This window comes from Heterocephalus glaber, unplaced genomic scaffold (genome assembly GCF_053883595.1).
Source record: "Heterocephalus glaber isolate CG9 unplaced genomic scaffold, H.glaber_assembly_v1.0 deba00001608, whole genome shotgun sequence".
Lineage (NCBI taxonomy): Eukaryota > Metazoa > Chordata > Mammalia > Rodentia > Bathyergidae > Heterocephalus > Heterocephalus glaber.
In genome coordinates, this window is record NW_028258379.1 from 33,875,981 (window position 1) to 33,890,996 (window position 15,016).

The 15,016-nt window shown below is 37.9% G+C and overlaps 1 protein-coding gene across 4 annotated transcripts in view; it reads left to right on the forward strand.

The window, feature by feature from the left end:
* Dicer1 (dicer 1, ribonuclease III) overlaps nucleotides 1-14,572 on the forward strand; it is a 77,609-nt gene extending 63,037 nt beyond the window's left edge. For all 4 annotated transcript variants that reach the window (XM_004837007.4, XM_087195525.1, XM_021244658.2 and 1 more), the window contains 6 exons: nucleotides 516-671; nucleotides 4,119-5,046; nucleotides 6,712-6,980; nucleotides 9,559-9,721; nucleotides 9,811-9,886; nucleotides 10,183-14,572. In XM_004837007.4, coding sequence (XP_004837064.1) covers nucleotides 516-671; nucleotides 4,119-5,046; nucleotides 6,712-6,980; nucleotides 9,559-9,721; nucleotides 9,811-9,886; nucleotides 10,183-10,348 — 1,758 coding nt within the window. In that variant the 3' untranslated portion in view covers nucleotides 10,349-14,572. The remainder of the gene's footprint in view (nucleotides 1-515; nucleotides 672-4,118; nucleotides 5,047-6,711; nucleotides 6,981-9,558; nucleotides 9,722-9,810; nucleotides 9,887-10,182) is intronic.
* The last annotated feature ends 444 nt before the right edge of the window (nucleotides 14,573-15,016 follow it).

Genomic DNA, 15,016 nt, shown 5'->3' on the forward strand with positions numbered 1-15,016 from the left:
GGAATACTGTTTGAGAAAATGTTAGTTAAAATTGCATCTGTGCCTTAGATTCTAGGAATATAACATGATTTTAGCTCTGTGCAACGCCAGTTTCTACTTTGTAACTATGGTTGATGGCATTTCCCCCTTAATTCATTGAGGATAATGTGACATCCTGAATTTTTTAATGTAATCTTTTGTACTCTGATAGGTTCAATTAGCATGTTGCATTTTATATCATTAAATTGTGTTTTTAAAACTTTGACATTAAACCATTTCATTTGATTTATAAGAAGTTTGCATAATTAGATACATTAGATTCTTTTAGACTGCATTTTATATTTAGAAATATTTACAAAAGGATGTAGAATACTTGGGAATCTAAAATTCTTTTCTTCTTGTAAGTAGGTAGAAAAACTGTGTGGTGAACAGTCATAATAATGTAGGACATTTAGCTTAGAATATGTTAACATGCCTTGTAGGATTTCCAGCAGTGATCGTTTATGGATGTGTTTAATGAATCTTTTCTGCCAAAGGTCAGCAACTGTAATCTCTATCGCCTTGGCAAAAAGAAGGGACTGCCCAGCCGCATGGTGGTGTCAATATTTGATCCCCCTGTGAATTGGCTTCCTCCTGGTTATGTAGTAAATCAAGACAAAAGTAACACTGATAAATGGGAAAAAGATGAAATGGTAAGTTTTTGGTAACTGGGAGGCATTTAGTTTCTGGTGAGCTGGAGACTGTTTTCTTTCCATGGCATCTACAAATACCTACAATAGAGCAGATATTTGATATAGTAAATTAATTTCTTTAAATAAACTGTCTTCTGTGAATGTAGAAATACCAGTAGTATAGTTTTGATGGAGGACAGTTTCTGTTTCTACCTTCCTTTTCGAAAGACAGAAAACTTGGTTATGGTTTTGACTTGGGAAAAAGGGAAACCTTAGTCTCACTTTACTGTTAGGTATTACCGTTTACCACAGATCCCTGTCTCCGCTCAGTGAAGGGACTTTTCCGTGACCTACAATCTCTGAGCTGTGCTGAAATAATTAATTTCAGTAAAACTAGTTCAGGGTTTCTCAGGAGTATTTTTCCTCTTGTGAACTTAAAAAAAATCATCTCCCTTCAGGTTGTAGTCTTCTGGAAATCATTTAAGTCTTGCCAGTGATTTCAGAAAACTCCACATATTAGCACCAGCTGCTTCCCTTTGTCTTGTCCTGAAGGCCAGCAGAGGGCAGCTGGGGGCCTCTGCACTGCACACGCTGCTGCGGACCAGTGAGTGGGGGGCTGGAAGATCTAGCGCTGCTTCCAAATTCCGGACCATCTTTTGGGCTTTCGTGGGGCTTTGCTTCCCACATTTATTTTACATTATTGATAGTTGGCTTGTGTTACTTCAGTTTTACTTTTAGGCTGACAATGATGACACCATTTTCCCCACAGGTTATATTATACTCTTCATACCTTCTTTTTGACCTGTAGATCCTAGATTAAGTATTTGTATTTGTTTGTTGAGCACATTTTAAATTCATATACTATTTGGCTTTTTGCAAAAATGAAACTTACATGGAAAGATATTAAGAGAATGTTTTGGGCCGGGGATTTAGCTCAGTGGTTTCACCGCCTGCTTGCAAGCACAAAGACCCGAGTTCGATCCCCGGTACCAAAAAAAAAAGAGAGAGAATGTTTTAACATAATTTGGTCAAAAATTACATGTTATTAATTTATAAGTACACAAAACCTTAGTCGAAAGTGTGTAAGTTTTGAGCTTTAGAAAAACATTTCTATGAAAAGCATTTCAATAACATTTGTCCTTCTTTATAAATACTGTTTCATGATATATTTGACTAAAAAATTGTAGCATAGGGCCAGGGATTTAGCTCAGTGGCTCTGCCGCCTGCCTCGAAAGTGCAAGGTCCCATGTTGGATCCCCAGTACGAAAAAAAAAATTACAGCATAAAGGTGATATTGGCATGTCAGGGTTTTTTTGTTTTTTTTAAATAATAAAGCATGAAGTTATTTTCCTTAATGTCTCTGATGAGTTGGGATTTTGATTTTTGGAATAGATTAAAAATTCTGTTCAGACTTGATTCACTATTTTATGAGTATTGAAATGGGCCCTTGCATTGTGTTGGAAAGCTACAGTGTGTTTTTCTGCTTTCTGCTTTTCCTGTGCTAGCCACTTTCCTCCTGGTCGGCAGTAAATAGATATAGGCAACACCTTTGCATAAGAATGCCTCTGAAGGAGAGCGTGGTATTAACTCTTATGGAAAGGTGACTTGTTCTGAGAGAAAAGGCTTGCACACCATTATTTTTTCTGCAAAAGTTTGAAATGTTTTCAGGGAACATCTCATGAGGTGTAGAACCCTCCTGTTTTGCAGATAAAATATCTGAAACCTAGAGACATCAAAGGACTTTACCCATGATCACACTGTTGATTTCTGACAGCTCTTTGTGTTTTTGTGCGTTGCCAATTTTAGCTTATACCAGCATCTTATTGAAGAACTATAAGGATTAATTCTTAAATTATTCAGTCTGAATTTTTAAATTGTAATTTGCCCTCTTCTAATGTTCAAACATTAGTCAAAACCATCTTGTGTTACCTTGAAAAAAATGTAGGGATTTTTTTTTTTTTTTTTTTGGTACTGGGGATCGAACTCTGGTCCTAGCGCTTGTGCAGCAGGTAGCAAAACCACCAAGCTAAATCCCTGGCCCAAAATGTAGGGGTTTTAACAAGAACTAGTTCCTTGAGATCTGCCACCATAATTTCTTTTGGTGTTCTTTATTCTTCCAAAAAATTTTTTTTAATTTAAAAGTTTGAAAGGTGGCCTGTGGTGTCTCTTCATGATAGCCCACCCTATGCTGTAGGGTGTATGTTTAAAAAATTTTTTTGCTACTTTTACTTGGCCCAAACTTGCCCTACAGAGCCTGTTTTTCCCCTACCTTTAATAAATGTGAAACTTTGCCACACACACACACAAAATTTTGAAAGATGTATAGTTATAATTGTATGGGTTGCCTTACTGCTATTTCTTTTCAGACAAATATAGTGTTTCCATCTTTTGAGTCTGGTTTAAAATGAAATACTTGCATTACTTAGAAAAAGGCTTGGCAGACAGTTTGAAAAACACTTTGTCAGAATACTCTGGAAAGTTGTTACAGAATTGAAGCATGCCCTCCTGCCTTTTCCCCCAAAGTAAAATGGTATTTTTGTTGTTGTTGGTTTTTTGAAAATTGTGTAACAGAAATTTGGCATCTTTCTAGCATTACAAAAAGTTACATCAGCACTGAAGCCTAGCCTATTATTAAGGTTGTCATTCACAAATAAGCTTTTGCCAAAGAAATTGGAATTAGGAAGGATCTTTTGACAGAAATTGGATTGTTGTGTTTCATGTTAGTCTAAATTTTCTTCTATTTTTGTCAGTTACGCTATAATCTGTTGCCCTGATTATTATAGCTCAGAGTAGAGGGGAAAAGCATAATTTCTCAAAATTCATAGCTTACTTCAGTGGTCACATTTATTTTTTTAGCAAAGCAGTTTAGTTCTATGTTGTAGCAAATGTACTTTGATTTGAAGTGGAAGTAGGGAGAAAAACTTTATTATAAAACCCTACTGTATTTTTTTTTTTGGTGTGTTAGAAGATTTTTTAAATACTTTCTGTTGTTCGATTATACCCTTAATTAAAAAGATAATGCTTTTATCTACATCTGGAACTTCATTTTATTAATTTGAAAATCAGGTCACCATGTTTTAAAACCTCGTCAGACAAATGTAATATCCCTGTGATCAGCATGAGTGCCTTCATTGTGGGTCCTGACAGAGTTAGGCTTCTTGGTTGAAGCTTCACATTGTGGACATTAATTTTAACTTTATATCCATGTTCAAAATACATAACTTCATACTAAATAAAGGTCGTTTTATAACTTAGAAAATGAACATTCAGAGAACATGTTTTACTTTGTCTATATGATTAAATAACTTATTTTATGTTAATTGAAAACAAATGGCCATGATTTTAAAGTTGCCTTTTAGTATTTGTGGTTGTCATTTGAAATTATCCATAACCCTTGCTTTTACTGAGTTTCAAACCCTTTTAAAAACAGCAGCTATGTCTCCCCTCCTTCCCCATTCCTTGTTTTAGACAAAAGACTGCATGTTGGCTAATGGCAAACTGGATGACGAATATGAGGAGGAGGAAGAGGAGGAGGAAGAGGAGGAGGAAGAGGAGGAGGAGGAAGAGGAGGAAGAGGACCTAATGTGGAGGGCTCCAAAGGAGGAAGCTGAGTATGAAGATGATTTCCTGGAGTATGATCAGGAACATATCAAGTTTATCGATAACATGTTAATGGGATCAGGAGCTTTTGTAAAGAAAATTTCTCTTTCTCCTTTTTCAACTGCTGATTCTGCATATGAATGGAAAATGCCAAAAAAATCCTCCTTAGGTAGTATGCCATTTTCATCAGACTTTGAGGATTTCGACTACAGCTCTTGGGATGCAATGTGCTATCTGGATCCTAGCAAAGCTGTTGAAGAGGATGACTTTGTGGTGGGGTTCTGGAATCCATCAGAAGAAAACTGTGGCGTCGACACAGGAAAACAGTCCATTTCTTACGACTTGCACACCGAGCAGTGCATTGCTGACAAAAGCATAGCGGACTGTGTGGAAGCCCTGCTGGGCTGCTATTTAACCAGCTGTGGCGAGAGGGCTGCTCAGCTTTTCCTCTGTTCACTGGGGCTGAAGGTGCTCCCGGTAATTAAAAGGACTGGTCGGGAAAAGGCCCTGTGCCCTGCTCTGGAGAATTTCAGCAGCCAACAAAAGAGCCTTTCAGGGAGCTGTGCCTCCGCGGTTGCGGCTGGCTCACGCTCCTCTGCATGGAAAGACTTGGAATACGGCTGTTTGAAGATCCCACCCAGGTGTATGTTTGACCATCCAGATGCAGATAAAACCCTGACTCACCTTATATCAGGATTTGAAAACTTTGAGAAGAAAATCAACTACAGATTCAAGAATAAGGCTTACCTTCTGCAGGCTTTTACCCATGCCTCCTACCACTACAACACTATCACTGGTAAGGAGCCCCTGGCTATCCTGCTGTCCCTGAAAAGGAGACTTTGTATTGATTGCCTTATAGAGCCCTTGTAAGGAAAGAATTTCTGCATTGCAGTCTTCATGCTTAATATGCATGGTTGGGGGAGAAAGCAACAGAAAACAGAAAGAAGTCTTTATTCTTTTTGTCTTTTGGGGAGTAATAACTGTTTTGTAACTTTGACAGTTGGTAATAGAGTGATCTTGTTTACTTGTGTAGATATCATTTTATATGCTGCATAGTTAAGAAAAACTTGGGCCTTAGTACTTTGCAGTGTTTTCCCATCTACTCCTACCCAAATACCTTTCTGATGCCTGTCCAGTGCTGCTTTTGGTTCTTGATTTTTTCATATACTCTGCATGTATTTCCATACCTTTTTGTTGTTGTTGTTGTTCTGGGCAAAAAGGATCCCTCTCAGGGTCTTTTCTTATCTAAAGATGGCAAGATTAAAAAAAGCATTTCATAGGAAGGTTTCATTGTGCTCTTGCTGACTCCACTGTCATCTACTTTTCATTGTGCTCTGTGATCTTTCTCCTGTTTTATTTAATAAGCCCCTAATCTATAAGAATAGAAGGGGAGTGAGTCCCCAAAACAGAAATGAGCCTGAAACACAGATAAAGTTTATATTTTGCTTTCTGTACAAGAGTAGTAAGTACTTAAATCCAAAATATCAAAGAAAAGTATGAAGTGTATAGTATGTATAACAAAAAGAATACTATAGGTTCAGGTGATCTGCTTAATATAAAACCAAAAAGTGAAAACTTTTCTGATTCTGGATGAGAAAGCCTGATTTTCTGTCAGAAGAAGACAGGATAGATGGCTTTCCACACATTTCTGGGAGTCATAAGGCCTGGATTCTAGCCGGTGGAGCCCTTGCCTCTTAACTCGGGGGGTAGTCTGAGAATCTGGGAAAATCACGTCTTCCCGGCCTCAGTTTTCTCAGCAGGATGGATTCTTCTAGCCGCTGTGAGAAAATCGGTAATACTGGTTAGCATTGAGAATCTCACATTTTGACAACCATTTTTGCCTAAGGCCTTTGCTAACTTCCTCAGCTCTTTATTGGGTTTTGTCAGAGTCAGCATTTCTAGTTCAGGTTGAGAAGAGGGTAGTCTTTTCCTAGTGGTCCTCCCGTGTACCACATGTAACTCAGGAGTGGTGAGGGGTGCTGTCACTTAACTGCCACATTTGAGTGCCGGTGAGGCAGCGTGTGGTGGAGACTCCACAGAGTGACACCTAGGACAGTGACTGCACCTAGCAAAGGGCTTTTGTTCTTAATAAACATTCATCTTTTGGCCACTTGATTATTTTTATGGCCCCAGTTTATTTTATTTATTTATGGAACCAGGGATCAAACTCAGGACCTTGCGCTTGCCAGGCAGGTGCAGCACCATTGAGCTATATTCCTGACCCCAACCCCAGTTTATTTTAAAGAAATTGGCTTTAAATTGGCATTAAAATTTAATTTATGGAGGCTTTAAGAAGTATGATATGTCAAGTAATTTTTCCATTGAGGAAGATCTGTGAAAATGATCTTAGGTAGAGAACTTTAAAATGGGCCTGGGGATCAGAACCTCATGTTAGTTTCGTATATGGGCAGTGTGTGCATGTTGCACAGGCTAACTCTGCTTTGGACCCTCCCTCGTGCAGATTGTTACCAGCGCTTGGAATTCCTGGGAGATGCGATCTTGGACTACCTCATAACCAAGCACCTTTATGAAGACCCACGGCAGCACTCACCCGGGGTCCTGACCGACCTGCGCTCCGCTCTGGTCAACAACACCATCTTCGCGTCCCTGGCTGTGAAGTACGACTACCACAAGTACTTCAAAGCTGTTTCTCCTGAGCTCTTCCATGTCATTGATGACTTCGTGCAGTTTCAGCTTGAGAAGAACGAGATGCAAGGGATGGACTCTGAGGTCAGTGCCGAGTTCAGTGTGGAAGGAGCCGTCCAAGTGGGGTCACAGTGGTTTGAGCTCTGATTTCATAGCTGAGCCGCTGACAGTCAGGACCATGGGCCTGAGCTGAGCGCGGCTGCATTGTGTGGGGCAGCCTCTACACTTGGGGCGCTGCGGCTCAGGTGGAGAGCAGGAACCAGTGGTGTTCAGTGCTCTGTGTCCCAGCCTCACTGAGGCTTCCAGGCCACACATGTCTAGTGGTGCTCTTTCCCTTCCCAGGACAGCCCAGCCTCAGTCAGTGTTGCTTCTTTCTTTCTTTTTTACATGGAACAGATATTTCCTGACATCTCAGGTAGGCATCACAATTATACATTCTGCCTTACTTGAAGTGGGAAAATACATGTAAAAACCAAACTTCTCAATTTTTAACCATTGGAATTTGGGAGGTATTTACTGTAAGTTCAGCCAAAGGTTCTTTGGTGATGGAGCTGATTCCAGTGTTGTGTACACAGTGAGCTAAGAATTTTTGAAGGAAAGGATCCTGCTCCAGTCTTGCCAGTCTCCTCTGATCCTCGGTAGCAGTCATCTGCATACTTGTGGACCCAGGGGAGCACTCACATTTCTTACTCTGCCCCCTTCTAATGCCCTTCATTTCCGTATTTAGTACATTTCTTATAAAGAGTCAAAGAATGTATTAACTCTGTAGTTGCTTTACTTGTTCTCGCTTTAATTAGTACCTCGTCTTTTAAAAAAATTATCCCATCCTGTTATTGGAGAATCATGAGTTTCTTTGGCCTTTTGTGAGAAAAAAATGAGAGTCTAGGTCAGTGATGACGAACCTTTTAGAGCTTTCAGTGATAACAGACAGCCCAGGGCCAGGGATTTAGCTCAGTGGCACCGTGCCTGCCTCACAAGTGCAACGTCCTGAGTTCGATCCCCAGTACCAAAAAAGAAAAGAAAAGAAAAACAGCCTGCTGCTGCACACGTGTTGTAGGCTCATCACCAATAGTGTAGATTCTGAGGTCTGGTCATAGGGCAGAGCGTCAGGTCCCGTGTGCTGCGCACATATGTGGAGGGCACGTCCACAGGCAGGGCTCTCGCTCCACTGCCTCTGAACACATGCCCACAGTGCATGGCTGACACAGCACAATCACATGGGGCAGGTGGAGAACCGTCTCACCTGTGCTCAGCACGCATCCTTGGCTGTCTCGAGGAATAGCTAAGGTCTGAATTTGAGGAATTTGCTGAAATTAGATTTAGGTTCTCTTTTGATGCCCATGGGGCATCCTGGTACTGTTAGTTTTTGTTTTTTCTTTTATTGCCCTTTGTTTATATAAACATATGTATGGAAGTTACAAAAACTTATTAGAAATGTCATGGTCTGGCTTTTCTAACTTAGTGTTTGATCTTAGGTCTATCTTTCTGGGTCTCAGCTGTAAATGGAGAGAAGCTTGGTAAATTTTAAAATTCCTTTCTAGTTAAAAATCATGGGCTAAAAACAATCATCTTGTTTTCTAGCAGTCAGCATTTTAAATGTATATAATGTGTGGCTAAACAGTTTATTTAGAAATTGTTTTTCTCTATTATCTTTAAATCTCACAAATAATCTGTGTTTTAGGAAAATTAGAAAATGCAAGTAAAAAATTAATTGAAGTTTTCTAGTTATACTACCATGATTGTTAAACATTTTGGGATGCATTATTCCTGATATATATGTGAATAAACCTATAAAGTTTAAAATGGAATTATATATGCATAGTGAATCTGTTCTTTTTACTTAATGTATTATAGCTGACTTTCCATATATTTCTTGGCATTAAGATTTTAAGTAGTCACATGTTAGTCAGTATATGGCTAATTTGTTTATCCTTTATGGCTTTTAGTTAGGATTTTTACTAAACATGGGACTGATACATATACTTATATATGCAGTTACTTTTTAAAAGATAAATTGAGGGAGACAGAATTGCTACCTCAAAGAATCAAGAACTTTCAAGAGGCTTTTGTTACATACATCAGATTTTATTCTTTTAATCTGAATATAGTACCTACTGTGTGTTAGGTACTCTGTTATAGAGAACTTATATCGAGTGGTTTAATGAAAAGAGAGCCTGGAGGGGAAAAAATCTTGCAGAAAGAATTTCCCTTCCATGAGAACAATGTGAGGCCAGCCAGGCCAGCTTTGTCCTGAGGAGCACCCTGGCCAGCCCTTGCCAAGCCCTGGGGCAAGAACTGTTGGAATGTGCAGTTCTTTGCTTCTGAGTGAATTTGAGAAGTTTTTCCCATGCAGTATTGACTACTTTTATTTCTAATTCTGATTGAATATGTTTTGTTTTAATTTAGAAGTAATCTTTTTTTTTTTTTCCTTTGCTAGGTAGATATAGAATACTATATGGGATAGGGATTTTTTTCTTGTTTCTTTTTTTAAAGATAAAATGATGTTTGTGGAAAAACCTGTTACAGTGTAGTTAGTAGGCATGCCATAAGTGAATCGTATTGTTACCCTTGTTAAATAAATAATAAAACTCATATATAAGAAAGCATAAGTCTTTAATAAAAACTGGCCTTTCTGCTTACGGGTCACTTTTCTCTGTAATAGCTTAGGAGATCCGAGGAGGATGAAGAGAAGGAAGAGGACATTGAAGTTCCAAAGGCCATGGGGGATATTTTTGAGTCACTTGCTGGTGCCATTTACATGGATAGTGGGATGTCCCTGGAGATGGTTTGGCAGGTGTACTATCCTATGATGAGGCCACTAATAGGTATTGTTGGCTCTTTTTCAAAAGAAACAAAAACAGTTAAAACATACTTCCAGGGTATTATTCATATTATTCTTTCATTTTGATTACAGAAAAGTTTTCTGCAAATGTGCCCCGTTCCCCTGTGCGAGAATTACTTGAAATGGAACCAGAAACTGCCAAATTTAGGTAAGCAAAATGTGTGCGTGGAAACACAGTTGCCATAAACTCATGGTTCTGAAAAATATTTACACTGAACGTTCTTAGTCTGTGTACTCGTTTTTTCTTTTTGTTTTGCAAAGCAAAGCTGAATTAAGGAAGAAACAGCAGCCCTGTCTGTCGGTGGTTTGTATAAGTCCTATTGTACATTTCAGCTTATACGTGGGGCTCTCGCCTTGGCCTGAGAGTGCATACAAAATGCAGGCTGACCATAATAATAAATACTTTCGACTTCTGATTCAAGCTGTTTGGATTTTTATTTACAGCCCGGCTGAGAGAACTTACGATGGGAAGGTCAGAGTCACCGTGGAAGTAGTAGGAAAGGGGAAATTTAAAGGTGTTGGCCGAAGTTACAGGATTGCCAAATCTGCAGCAGCACGAAGAGCCCTACGAAGCCTAAAAGCTAATCAACCTCAGGTTCCCAACAGCTGAAACCCCTTTTTAAAAACAACCCCCCCCAAAAAACAATTAAGGGGAAATATTTAAATCAAAAGGATGATTTAAAAATTGATATTGAGCAGAATGAATTGAAGGCAGAATTTAAAATTTGTTTGATAACAAGATAGATGACAGAATAAAACATTTAACATATGTATAAAATTTTTGGAACTAATTGTAGTTTTAGTTTTTTGCGCAAACACAATCTTGTCTTCTTTCCTCACTTCTGCTTTGTTTAAATCACAAGAGTGCTTTAATGGTGACATTTAGCAAATGGTCAGAATAATTATTGACAGGTTTTGTTTTTGTTCTGTTTTGTTTTTTGTGTGTATGTGTGTTTAATTTTGGTCTGCTTTGCTTGGTGTTAGAATGCCATGGAGCTTAAACTTCAAACAGCCCCTAGATTCAGTAGAGCCCTCTGAACACCCCTCCGTCTGTGCCATGGTGCCAGTCCTGTGATAGTTGGCAAGCCCAATAGAACGATAACGGTGTGCAAGAGATGTGTGCCAGTGTTGTCTTCTTTCCATGTTATCTTGTGTAAGGATGTTCCTGGTTGCTGTTGCACTTGATAGTAAGGGACAGATTTTTATTCAACATTGGCTGGCATGTTGGTGAATCAGATTTTGAGTTTTCCAATGCCGCATAGTCCTGCATAACAAGGGTTCTTGCCTTAAAAGTAAAATTTTCCTGGGTATTCTTTTTAATTTCTGACCTTTTGGAACAAACTATTTTATATTCCCTTCATTTTATCATGCATTAGATGTTGAGACACAGTAATACTTAAAGCTCACCAGTGTAGTTGTACCTTAAATTACTACGGGATTATACTAGCATTTCTGTCACGTGTGTACTGAAGACTTTTGAAAAACCAGAATATGTAGTCTGTGGATTTTCTTGAACATCATAATAAAACACATCTTTGGCTAAATACTCAATTTTGGTAAAAACCCCCTGCTAGGTAGTTCCACTGGTGGAAATGTTTGTGGCAAATAATTTTGCCCTGTAGGCTGTTGTTCTAACAAAATAAACCTTAGACATATCACACCTAAAATATGCTGCAGATTTTATAATTGATTGGTTACTTAGTTAAGCAAAACCAGAGCACCTTTACCTTAGTCTTCTCACATAAATTTCTTACTGTGCTTTTCAAATGTTGCATGCATATTTCACCTACCAAAGCTGTGCTGTTAATGCCATGGAAGTTTAGCAAAGTTTGCGATAAACTGCCATAATTTTGATACATCTGTGATTTAGGTCATTAATTTAGATAAACTAGCTCATTATTTCCATCTTGGGAAAAAGGAAATAAACCCCACATTTTTAGGCATTTGCCCAAGTTTCTTTAATTAGACTTGTAGGCACTCTTCACTTAAATACCTCAGTTCTTTTCTTTTGCATGCATTTTTTCCCCTGTTGGTGCTACGTTTATGTATTATGCTTGAAAATTTAATTTTTTTGCACTGTAACTCTAATACCTCTTAATTTACCTTTTCAAAAGCTGTGGGTCAGTCTTGCACTACCATCAACGTACCAGTAGAGGTTTGCTGCAATTTACCCCATTAATTATGCTTGACGTTTAAGAAAGCTGAGCAGAGGTCTCATTTTCCAGCACGTTGTTCTGAAGTTGATGCTTCATGTAATGCTGCATTTATGTTTTAAATTACAAGGGATTTTTCCTGCACCATCCATCCGCAGAGAAACGCCTGTGTGCACACAGAGAAACTGTCAGCTCTGCTTTCTGAGGAACCCTGGGTGAAGGGGGTATTGAGCTTCTCCAATGTTATTTGTCGTCTCTGATCTTAAATTGAGATCTAAATTATTAAATGAATTTTTAAGCAAATGAACATAGGTGATTTCTTTTAAAAAATATTTAATTCTGATTTGGAACCTTAGGTGTCTATTTGATTTAAAAAAAAAACCTTAATATGAGATATCATGGCAAGTTAAAACCAAGTAGTTCTTAAGTTATATAACTATAAAATATACAGTTAACAAGTAAGGCTGGGTAAGAGTTTTATTTGTGAGGGTGATTTGTGATATCACAGATCTCTTAATTTATAAACTACCTGATGCCAAGAGCTTAGGGCTTTGCATTGTGTCTAATGCATATATCCCAGTGTTACGGGATTCTCTTGCCTCTTGGCGCCCAAATCAGATTGTTTCACAGTTATGATTCCTGGTGGGAGAAGATATATTTTATAACCTGTAAGAAGAATATTTTGTGTTAATACTAAATGTTTAGACTTGGATATGATTAGGTCGTATATTCTCAGGGGTTCACATTTCCTGCTACCATTCAAAATGTCTTATCAGTGGCAAACTTTAGCCCCCCCCCCCACTTTTCTTTTTGAGAAAAATAGCTTATTTTTACAGTTTGAACCATTCTGTGATCCCCTGGTGGCTAAGTTAAAAAATTAAATGTATGAGTTAGACATATGAAATGGTTATGAACGCTTTTGTGCTGCTGCATTTTAATGCTGTCCAGTTTCCCCCAGTTTAGTTTGTTGAGATGTTTTGCATTTGTCACTTAAGAAGAATATCACTCTTTGTTCCCCCACTTTGCAAAATATGTACATCCTTTTGGCTCTGATTGCGGTGGAAACCAGTGTAATGTGGAAATGGCTGGTGGGTGTGTCTGTGTCCCAGCTCATGTGTAACGGACTGGTGAGGTGCAGCTTGAAAAAGCAGCTGCAGAAATTCCTTATGATGATTGTGTACAGGTTAGTTGGCATGAACTCTCATTGTTAATGTTTTTATTTCTTTTGTAATAGACTTTCTGCAGTCCTAACTATGCTGCGTTTGAATAGCTTTTCCCCCTCTGTTCTGTTCATGTAGCACAGATAAGCATTGCACTTGGTACCATGCTTTACCTCATTTCAAGAAAAAGATGCTTAACTGAGAGGAAAAAATGTGGTTTGGCCTTGCTGCTGTTCTGATTTACCGAATTTGAAAAAGATAATTATAATGCCTGCAATGTGTCATATACTTGCACAACTGAAATAGGTCATTTTTGTCTGTGGCATTTTTACTATTTGTGAAAGTATGGCAAAGATTTGTTAACTCTTAATTGTGTTTTTAAAATGTTTGTTACATTTTTTCTTTGACATTATGTGAAATGATTAAATTTAGAATGACCGTTAATACTCCTGTAATTATCCTTTAAAATACTGATATTTTTACTTCCTTAATGGTAGCTCGCCCTCAGAAAGATTCAGATCCCTTTAACTAAATTGCAAGAGACTCGAGCCTGCTTTGGTTCTCTTGGTTCGGTTTGGGATGGAACTCTTCACCCAGCAGTCAGCTCTTCAGTCAGCACCTGAAATCAGGCCGTGGCTGCAAACATAGAGAAGAATGGAAGCCCAGACCCACCACAGGTCACTCTTAAGGCCCAGTGATTTAAAACTATATTTTACTCGGTTTGGGGTTCTAATCCTTTTACACAAATTTAAGACGGCAAACTGACTACGGCATCTTTGTTTATCTGCATCTAAAACTGTCTGAGTCTTGAACTAGTTGGCGTTGTCTGTGGAGGAGGAACTCATGCCATGTGTTACCATCTGTGTGGTTATTTTAATTAGGTATATTTTTACAACCACTGATTGTCTTTCTGGAATTTAATTATTTCCAAATAAACTTCTTTATTTTATATTGTAATGAGAATTTTTAAACATAAAAGTGTTAAGACCAAGAATAGTAAAATGATTTTAAAAGTTATTGGAAACGCCAGTAGCAATATCTATGGAATTTGTGTTGAGACCATTATATTGTCTACTAGCAGTGAAAATGATCTTTCAGAACTAACTTGTAAATATATTTTAATCATTACTTGTTTGTTTTTTCTAGTCCACTTTTATTTGGACATCAACTACAGTCAATTTAAATTTTATAGATGCACTCAATTCACTGCAGCAGCAGGTTACATAGCAAAAATGCAAAGGTGAACAGGAAGACAATTACTGCCTTTTCTGCTGTAGATACAGTAAAGGAAAATGACTAAAATCAAGCAAAACTAATAGGTAATTTCATTGACAATAAAATATTTGCCATCACATGCTGCAGCTGTTTTTAAGCCACATAACATAATTTACTCATACAGTAACCGTGCTGCCGAAGTTTGCAGACTGCACCTTATGGATACAGTTACCTTTAGTTGTTTTCTTTCTTTTTTTTGTAATAATTGTAGCCAAGTAAATCTTCAATAAAGTTATGGTCTGTTCACTTTGTGTCCTTTTGTCTCTTTCCTTTCTTGTTTTGACTTCATTGAAGTGGGTGATAGTATTTAAATAGTGGCAGCATAGAGGATCTTTAAAATGTTTTAACTCCATGATGAATCCTATAGAAATGCATGTTTTACTATGATAAAACATGCATTTCTTGTTTCCTAAGTTCTTCTTCATGTTCCCCTACAGAATTGTATGGTCACAATTGTCTTTTTTAAGACCTGGTATTTAAATAATACCAGTGTGTTTTTTCTGCAGTTCTATCACGATTGATGTGTTCCAGGCCCTGGATTATTCATGTTGTATTTGACACATTCCTTACATGAATTTGGTTTTTCTAAAGAAGTGGACAGAATGATCAGCTTCAGGTTTTTAGGACACATTTCCAACATTGTTAATCAATTAAGAAAGAATTCTGTTATTTCAAGCTTTTGAGCCAGCC